We start from the raw sequence: 10,734 nt of genomic DNA, 5'->3' as shown, positions 1-10,734 counted from the left end.
GATGTAATATACCCAGGATATTAAACTAGTATGTCAATGATGTAATATATCCAGGATAATAAACTAGTATGTCAATGATGTAATATACCCAGGATATTGAACTAGTATGTCAATGGTGTAATATACCCAGGATATTAAACTAGTATGTCAATGATGTAATATACCCAGGATATTAAACTAGTATGTCAATGATGAAATAAACCCAGGATATTAAACTAGTATGTCAATGATGAAATAAACCCAGGATATTAAACTAGTATGTCAATGATGTAATATACCCAGGATATTAAACTAGTATGTCAATGGTGTAATACACTCAGGATATTAAACTAGTATGTCAATGGTGTAATACACTCAGGATATTAAACTAGTATGTCAATGGTGTAATTAAACCCAGGATATTAAACTAGTATGTCAATGATGTAATAAACCCAGGATATTAAACTAGTATGTCAATGATGTAATATATCCAGGATATTAAACTAGTATGTCAATGATGTAATAAACCCAGGATATTAAACTAGTATGTCAATGATGTAATATACCCAGGATATTAAACTAGTATGTCAATGGTGTAATACACTCAGGATATTAAAATAGTATGTCAATGGTGTAATACACTCAGGATATTAAACTAGTATGTCAATGGTGTAATATACCCAGGATATTAAACCAGTATGTCAATGGTGTAATATACCCAGGATATTAAACTAGTATGTCAATGATGAAATAAACCCAGGATATTAAACTAGTATGTCAATGATGTAATATACCCAGGATATTAAACTAGTATGTCAATGGTGTAATACACTCAGGATATTAAACTAGTATGTCAATGGTGTAATACACTCAGGATATTAAACTAGTAGGTCAATGATGTAATAAACCCATGATATTAAACTAGTATGTCAATGATGTAATATATCCAGGATATTAAACTAGTATGTCAATGATGTAATAAACCCAGGATATTAAACTAGTATGTCAATGGTATAATACACTCAGGATATTAAACTAGTATGTCAATGGTATAATATATCCAGGATACTAAACTAGTATGTCAATGGTATAATATATCCAGGATATTAAACTAGTATGTCAATGGTATAATATATCCAGGATATTGAACTAGTATGTCAATGGTATAATACACTCAGGATATTAAACTAGTACGTCAATGATGTAATAAACCCACGATATTCAACTAGTATGTCAATGATGTAATATATCCAGGATATTAAACTAGTATGTCAATGATGTAATATATCCAGGATAATAAATTAGTATGTCAGTGATGTAATATACCCAGGATATTAAACTAGTATGTCAATGATGTAATATATCCAGGATAATAAATTAGTATGTCAGTGATGTAATATACCCAGGATATTATTGGTTCCTTCTAACACTATTGTTTTATTAATGCACTAAGATATGTAAAATTAAAATAACTTATTTAATAGAAATATCTTCTCAAATAATTATTTGTTAAGAATTTTATATTATAAAATGAAGCAGTCTTAGAAAGACTAGACAAAGTCTTTTTCCAGAGCCCTTAAACTCAGTTTAGATGGGAACCTGTTTACATAATCTATTACATCTGCCTTAATATGTTATGACAATTAATAGTAAATAAAAATAGTGATGTAGATAATCCCAGTTTTACATATAAGATATTGTTGCGTCATCGAGATCATGTGATTCTCACGCTCTCTACTTTCTAGAATTATCCTGTACTTTGGCAAATGTTCTAGTTCTTACTAGATATAGGGTAGGCGGGTATATATAAGAGGGGACAACGTGACGCGGTTAAGGTAATGTAATGTGCGTGTGAAGATAGTGAGTAATTGAACTGCAGTCAGAAGTATTGTTGACGTTCGTTGATTAGCGTTTGTTTTAACGCGATTGTTGAAGTTGAGTGTATCGGTAAAGTTGTATTCGGAAAAAATAAATCAGTTTTATTAAGAAAGGACTTGTGTCGCTTAAGTTTCGTTGGAACGAAGTTACGGAAAATTAATTAACAAACGGAGACGGAACAATATGTATATTGACATACTAAATGCCATAGGTAACCTATATGCATTATTTTGGTACTAATGATATTTTTTTCATCATCTGTATCCTAGAAGTACCACTTAATCACATGAACTTTGCCTGTGTTTCCCAGATTTGTCTGTAAAATAAAACTCCATGATGTCTCCTGGGCCAGGAATGTAAAATATGAAATTTACGGACTTGTCCCAGTTTCCCTGACCTGACCATGTAATCAATACATAAACAAAGTTTAAAAAGCCATCTAGAAAGATTATAGCAATGAGATAGAAAATAAAAACAATAACACAATAAGACATCTGGAAAGAGAATTTATAAATACAAACTGAACCAGTAACACCTTTTACTGACATCCATCCATGAATTCCAACATAAAACATCATTTACTATTGAATACAAATATTTGGACTATGGTGTTATCAACTGGTTTGTCATCTGTTACTGCAGAACATTCCTGAACTACTACAGTCACAGTATTTCTAAATCCAGGTCCAAAATGTAGTTGACCAGTTCATCAACACTGTCCAATGGAGAAACAAATGGATATGATGGAAAGGTACTGAATAGGTAGAAGAGTCAACAAGCAACTCATCTTGCTACCCATTTAAAAGGACCAACATTAACAACATCAAGCAACAACTACAAAAAGAACTAAATGTGACAGTTATTTAGCTTGAAAGAAGGGAAAACAATCTTTATGTTTGCCAGCCCTTCCAAAGTGGGGTGCTCGAGAACTTCTATTCCCCTTCAATCTAGCACCAACAAGCAACTCATTGATGAGTTGCTTATTGTTGTTAAAGATGGACCTTTTTAAATGGGCAGCAAGATGAGTTGCTTATTGTTGTTAAAGATGGACCTTTTTAAATGGGCAGCAATTGCTGCCCATTAAAATGACCAACTTTAACCACATTAAGCAACCTTCTGGCTGAGAACTGTAACAAACACTGGCATTTTTTATGTTATATAGTGTTAAATGTCAACAATTAATAGAGTGTTTTTTGTCTAAGCTACCCTGGAATATCATATTCATCTACTTGAAGGACATAACTGCATACCCGAAGACCTCGGTAAGGCCTATGAAGGGCTAAGGAGGATTCTGGTTTGATTGAGGAAAATTAACCTTAAGCTGAACCTCAAGAAGAACAAATTGTTCCATCAGCAGAAAAGGGGTATTTATAGATCCATCAAAGACTAACTTTGTTCCAAACTGGCCATCTCTAAAGAACCTGCATGAGATAAAAGGATTTCTTGGACTATCGTTGTTTTGTAAAATTATTCTCTGATGTAGCACATCCTCTACACAAATTACTTAAAAAGAAACAATTAAGGTTTGGTGGACCTGAAGAAAGAATTAAACAGTACACCTATATTAGTATACCTATGTCTTGAAGATCTACTCATTTTAGATACATGTTTGAGTGATTTTGCAGTGGGAGTAGTGTTTCACGAATACAACATAGTAAAGAACATGTGATTGCTTACTATAGCAAGTGAATGCTGTAGGAAGGAGATACTGTAACATTGGAAGGAGGTACTAAGTGTTGTTCAAGTCCTAAATCCATTAATATTGCTCCAGATACTTCAGGAGCATAACTTTAACAATGTGCATAGAAATGGAACCATGGAAATGCTGATGCATTATTCCTAAAACCATGTGTTAATGAAGAGTAAAAACTGTAAAAAGCACAAGATAATAAGGATGACCGACCTAAAATACATCAGAATACGGGATGTCCTCAAGTGATGATGAAGAACTAATGTGGTCCAATACTCAACTGAAAAATGCTCAGGCAAAAGATAAAAGTTTGAAACCAATTATCTAGTGAATTAAGAATAATGCAGAAAAATCCACATGACAAATACCTGCTGCAAACAGCCCAAAAACAAAGATAAACTGGACACAGTTGGATTCATTATGCCTACAAGAAGTCTTGTTATGTCAGAAATGGGAGGATGCCAACGGACAGAAACAATGACTGCAGTTGGTAATTCCACATTTTCTACATTCTGAAGAACTCTGTCATCTCCACAACATTCCTAGAATGTACTTGGGTTTTAAAAAGATAGAGTAAAAGAATTATTCTATGCTTTGATTAAAAAGTTCCACAAAAAAACTGCATGGGCAACTACATTAGTATATACATGGAGTTGCTGTCAATGTGTTTAGTCCTATGCCACAAGTGGACAGTGGGAATAAATTCATCATTTTTGTGATGGACTATTTCACCAAATGGACAGAAACAATCTGCTCCTAACCAGGAAACAGAAACTCAAGGAAGGAAACTTTTCCATATAATTGTTTGAAGATTTGGTGTGCCTATGAAACTTCACTCAAATCAGGGATGGAATTTGAATTAGCCTATTTTTTTGTAGAAATCTGTCATATTTTTTGAATAAGACCAGGTCAAAAGTCCTTCATCAATCTTCTGACACCATGGTGGATATACAACCACACACTGTTAAGTAAGTAAATTAGCAATTTATGTGAATGAACTTAAAAAAACACGGTATAAAGATCTTCTACTGCTACTTAAGAGGTACTGAACATCAGGACAAGAAACACACCATCATCATCACCGATGCTTGGGAAAGAAGTTATAGTGCCATTTGACCTTCTCTACTCTCATCTAGAGAACAGTCATTTAGTAGTCTTACACAGAACATGCAGAGACACTAAGGAACATACCTGAAGCCAGGACTTTACCCAGAAAAGGCTTAAATCACTTAGTGATAAATGAAATATTTCACTACGATGATAACACTGGGTTTCATGAAGGTGACATGGTATAGCTGTACAATCCACACTGCCAGAGAAGATAAACTCTAAAATAAAGCAAGTGTTAGGAAGGTCCATATATTGTTCTGAAAAGAATCGATGGTATGACTTACATAATTGAGTAGGACAAGTAGTTCAAGCCAGTATTCACCCATCATAATTGTTTATGGAAGTGAGATAACAGCAAGTTAGGTAACTTTAGAGAAAAATTATCCAGCAGAAAGTTAACTTTATGAAGAGCCAAGAGTTCTCATTGAGGACACTTCAAGAGGATCACCAAAGATAGGGACACCAGTGGGTTTGCTCAATCACCTATCTATGGAGAACTTCCCCATTAAAAGGAGAGCAAAGATGTGACAATGACAAATAAGGGGAAATCCCATCTTCATACCCCTCAGAAAAGAAAGCCAAAAAGACTAGATGAATGGACAGATTAGTGTACTGTGTTATTGGTGTATTAGGACTGTTCAAGGAACTTTGCAACTGATTAAGAAGGCAGTATTGTAAGCTATATTTTTAATATTTCTATTTAGATGTTTGTTTACTAGATGGTGCACATTATTGCATCATGATGGTGCAATAACTAGAAATTTCATGAAAGTTCAAGCCTCTGTGAAATCTAGAAGCTTTGTGTGGTAAAAAGAGATATGGAAGAATGCAATATAAACAGCGGAATGAGCAAAATATTCAGCTAATCATTTATTTTGTTCAATGAGTGAATTAGACAGTGAGAGTTATTGGGTCTTTTTGTCTGTAATTAAGTTAGTGTGGTTTTTATCATTTGATTAGTGGGGAACTCACGGAGTAAGTGTATAAGTAATTTAAGCATACAGTAGTTTCAGAATTTCTGTTTAATGCTGTTGGTAAAGTTAGGCCTACCATTGAACATAGCCATTACTAAGCCCTATTGAAGAAAGAAATATATTCATTATTGTTATGTGGACTGGATCTTTATCAAATAATCTAAAAGATTCCACTCAACAATAGAATACATTATAACAATATGCAAGATATAAAATGGTTTTAATACAACGGAAACATATAATTAATGATGATGAATTAATGAATATTACAGACTCAATAAACTTATACATGAAAGGAAATTTTGGTTATAAAAGAAATACTTCTAAAAAGTTCCAAGTAACTTAATTCAATATCATGGCAAGAAAGTGGATACCTAAAAAAAACTTTTGTTCTGTGTCAAGAAACAAGAACAAAAAACTATATCATATCTCCAATAAATGGTTTTGAAAATCTTAACTACCTTTAAATATTGTGATACAATATATGTTCAAGTGGCTTTACAAATTTTAAAATGTACACTTTACCTCATTATCTGTGAATCTACTGGCTGAAATATCTTCATTTTCCTGAAACAAAGACACACTTTTATCAATCTCAGATTTGAAATAACAAAGAAAAAAACTATATCAAATTAGTTATAGTATTAACAGCACTGTAGTAATTAGTTGTAGTACAAATAACACTGTAGTAATTAGTTGTAGCACAAATAACACTGTAGTAATTAGTTGTAGTATAAATAATGCTCTTGAAATTTTTAGTATTGTTACGACAGCGGAAATCAGGTGATGCTGGTAACATGTAATGAGTATCTCGAACATTCGTGAAGGCTCAAACATTTACTAGACGCACACTCTTATTGTATATAACCCGGCAAAAAAGTGACAGCGAGAATAACTGAATAGCAGACAGGGAGATAGAGACAGATAATCGAGTCAAGCCATAAGTAAAGTGTGTAAATCGTTGTATATTATAGCGTGTGTTTAAGTTAAAGTGACTGTGGAAATTAAATGTACTGCAAAGTTGTATTGAGAAAGAATAAACTAGTTTTATTTAAGAAAGGACTTGTATCGCTAAAGTTTCATCTGAAAGAAATTATACGGGAAATTAACAAATGACCAGAGATGTAACACAGTGTTTATAAAACCGTAGTAATTAGTTGTAGCATGAACAGCAGTATTGTAATAAGCTGAAGTATGAATAACACTTCAGTAATTAGTTGTAGTATAAACAACACAATAGTTATTAGCTGTATTATGAGCAGTGCTATAGTAATGTTTAGTATGGATAAACACTGAATTAATTAAATATTATCTTTCAGTATCAAAAACTAAATTAGCTGTACCATGAACAGTGTTGTAGTAGCTATTTTTGTATGAATTTAGTACAGTAATTAGCTGTAGTATGAATAACACTATTAATTAACTGTAGTATAAACAGCAGTATAGTAATTAGCTGTATTATGAGCAGTGCTATGGTAGTTTTTAGTATGAATAACACTGAATTAATTATCTTTAAGTATGAAAAACTAAATTATTTGTACTATGAACAGTGCTGTAGTATTTTAGTATGAATAATACTACAGTAATTAGCTGTAGTAAAATACATTAAAATACTCAACAATCAATGTTATATAATATACAATTAAAATTCTATTTAAAAACCGATCAAAAAAGGCACATTATATGTTTCAACATTGTTCACATCATCCTCAGGAAACATGTAGAGTGCCATTTTTACAACTGTTGATTGGTTTTTAAATAAAATTTTAATTGTACACTATCCTACTAAAAGTCATGGGACATGGGTAGTTATGAATAAAATATGTCTTTATTCCAAGAAATTAATAGCATGTTGGCCCTAATGACTGCTTCAATGCATCGTAGACAGTCTACCAATTTCTGGTGTAAAGCTGGTGGTATTGTGCTCCACTCCTCCTTTAAAGCAGTAGTAAGCTCCACTACTGAAGCGAGTCATTTTGGCCTTGTCATAATTCTGTGTTCCAGTTCATCCCAAGGATGTTCTATCAGGTTGAGGTAAGGGCTCCATGCTGGCCACTGCAATGTTCTCACATTCATAATCCTTGCTTTGTGACATGGAGCGTTATCATGTTGGAAGGTGTAAGAGCCAGTACCATAAAATTGCCACAATGTAGGACACAGAATTATTCAGAACATCAGTATAGGACTCAGCATTCATGGATCCATGCACTGCAACCAGTGGATCTAGTCCATACCACTAGAAGCATCCCCATACCATGATACCGCCACCTCCAAACTTGACACACTCAGATAATAAGCATTCTCTATACCTAAACAAGTCCATCACACTGGAAGAGAGTGTAGTGTGACTCGTCACTCCACAGGACCAATTTCCATTGACTGACAATCCTATCCCCTGTGTGCCTTGCCCTATGCCAATCCATAGTGTGCATTTGTTTTCATTATGAATGGATTGTAGGCTGCAGCTCTTCTATGAAAATTCATGGCATGCATCTCTCGATTGGATTGCCTGTAGGATTGCCTGTTACTGCTCTCGTCTACAGAAAGAGATTCTCTGGGATCTGAAAGTGAGATGAGGTAACCATCCTTCTCAAGGTACGTTGGCTCCTATTGGTCAGTATTTTACACCTACGTGGCCATTTCTTGTGCCCTTTGTCACCTGTGGACTTCCATTTCTTCAGCACATTGCCAACTGTCAACATGGGAATGTTTAATTGTTGAACGATAGCCCATACAGACATTTTCCCAAAATGACATCCAACTATCCTTCCCCTCTGAAACTCTGTTTGTTCTTTCCATGTACTCATCGTTCAGTGTACAAATTCAAAATGACTTCCGAGCAAACAGCTATTCATTTTTATAGTCCAAACTATTTGCATATTTCATCATCATACTCATTTTCCTGCAATCATAGGTGTGTCCCATGAATTTTTGTAGAATAGTGTTTATTATACAATGTTGATTGTTCAGTATTTTAATATATTTTAAATATTTATACAGGTTTCCTTCAATTTTATCCAACAGTGTAGTAATTAGTTGTAGTATAAATAACACTGTAGTAAATTAGCTTTAGTATAAATAACACTGTTGTAAATTAGCTGTAGTATAAATAACACTGTAGTTAATTAGCTGCAGTATAAAAAACACTAGTTAATTAGCTGTAGTATAAATAACACTGTAGTTAATAAGTGGAGTATAAAAAAACACTAGTTAATTAGCTGTAGTATAAATAACACTGTAGTTAATAAGTGGAGTATAAATAACACTGTAGTTAATAAGTGGAGTATAAATAACACTGTAGTTAATAAGTGGAGTATAAATAACACTGTAGTTAATAAGTGGAGTATAAATAACACTGTACTAATTAGCTGTAGTAGGAATAACACTGTAGTATAAATAACACTAATTAATTAGCTGTAGTATAAATAACACTTTAGTTAATAAGTGGGCTAATTAACCACAGTGTTATTTATACTACAGCTAATTAACCACAGTGTTATTTATACTACAGCTAATTACTACAGTGTTATTCCTACTACAGCTAATTACTAGTGTTATTTATACTACAGCTAATTTACTACAGTGTTATATATACTAAAGATAATTAACTACAGTGTTATTTATACTACAGCGAATTAACCACAGTGTTATTTATACTACAGCTAATTACTACAGTGTTATTTATACTATTTATACTACAGCTAATTAGCTACAGTATTTATACTACAGCTAATTAATTACAGTGTTATTTATACTACAAACACTGTAGCTAATTAGCTGTAATATAAATAAAACTGTAGCTAATTAGCTGTAGTATAAATAAAACTGTAGTTAATTAGTAGTAGTATAAATAACACTGTAATTAATTAGCTGTAGTATAAATAACACTAGCTAATTAGCTATAGTATAAATAACACTGTAGTTAATTAGTGGAGTATAAATAACACTGTAGTTAATAAGTGGAGTATAAAAAAACACTAGTTAATTAGCTGTAGTATAAATAACACTGTAGTTAATTAGCTTTAGTATATATAACACTGTAGTAAATTAGCTGTAGTATAAATTACACTAGTAATTAGCTGTAGTAGGAATAACACTGTAGTAATTAGCTGTAGTATAAATAACACTGTAGTTAATTAACTGTAGTATAAATAACACTAATTAATTAGCTGTAGTATAAATAACACTGTATAAATTAGCTGTAGTATGAATAACATTGTAGTTAATTAGCTGTAGAATAAATAATACTGTAGTTAATTAGCTGTAGTATAAATAACAGTGTAGTAATTAGCTGTAGTAGGAATAACACTGTAGTAATTAGGTTGTAGTATAAATAACTGTATAAATTAGCTGTAGTACGAATAACACTGTCGTTAATTAACTTTAGTATAAATAACACTGTAGTTAATTAGCTGTAGTATCAATAACACTGTAGTTAATTAGCTGTAATATAAATAACACTGTAGTTAATTAGCTGTAGTATAAATAACACGAGTAATTAGCTGTAGTGGGAATAACACTGTAGTAATTAGCTGTAGTATAAATAACACTGGTTAATTAGCTGTAGTATAAATAACACTGGTTAATTAGCTGTAGTATAAATAACACTGTAGTTAATTAATGGAGTATAAATAACACTGTAATTAATTAGCTGTCATATAAAAAACACTAGTTAATTAGCTGTAGTAAAATTAACACTGTAGTTAATTAGTGTAGTATAAATAACAATGTACACTGTCACTGTCATGTATAAGGGTTAAACTTTTCTGTTCTGTATACTGTAGCTGTCAAGTATAAGAATTAAACTTTTCTGTTCTGTATACTGTAGCTGTCAAGTATAAGAGTTAAACTTTTCTGTTCTGTATACTGTAGCTGTCAAGTATAAGAATTAAACTTTTCTGTTCTGTATACTGTAGCTGTCAAGTATAAGAATTAAACTTTTCTGTTCTGTATACTGCAGTTGTCAAGTATAAGAGTTAAACTTTTCTGTTTTGTATACTGCAGTTGTCAAGTATAAGAGTTAAACTTTTCTGTTCTGTATACTGTAGCTGTCAAGTATACACCAGGAAAAAAGTTAAGCACCCCCGTGTTTTTCAAGTGATT

General features: G+C 32.2%; 1 protein-coding gene across 1 annotated transcript in view; it reads right to left on the bottom strand.

The window, feature by feature from the left end:
* The window catches only part of LOC106473094 (N-acetylglucosamine-1-phosphotransferase subunits alpha/beta-like), a gene marked incomplete at its 3' end in the record, with an annotated part of 56,937 nt that overhangs the window by 33,751 nt on the left and 12,452 nt on the right, over nucleotides 1-10,734 (bottom strand). Inside the window, exon 2 of the mRNA XM_013933774.2 lies at nucleotides 6,157-6,198. Coding sequence (XP_013789228.2) covers nucleotides 6,157-6,198 — 42 coding nt within the window. The remainder of the gene's footprint in view (nucleotides 1-6,156; nucleotides 6,199-10,734) is intronic.

The sequence above is a fragment of the Limulus polyphemus genome, unplaced genomic scaffold (genome assembly GCF_000517525.1).
Source record: "Limulus polyphemus unplaced genomic scaffold, Limulus_polyphemus-2.1.2 Scaffold5878, whole genome shotgun sequence".
Taxonomy (NCBI): domain Eukaryota; kingdom Metazoa; phylum Arthropoda; class Merostomata; order Xiphosura; family Limulidae; genus Limulus; species Limulus polyphemus.
The sequence above is the reverse complement of the archived record's forward strand: the minus strand, read 5'-3'. Positions and strand labels throughout refer to the sequence as shown.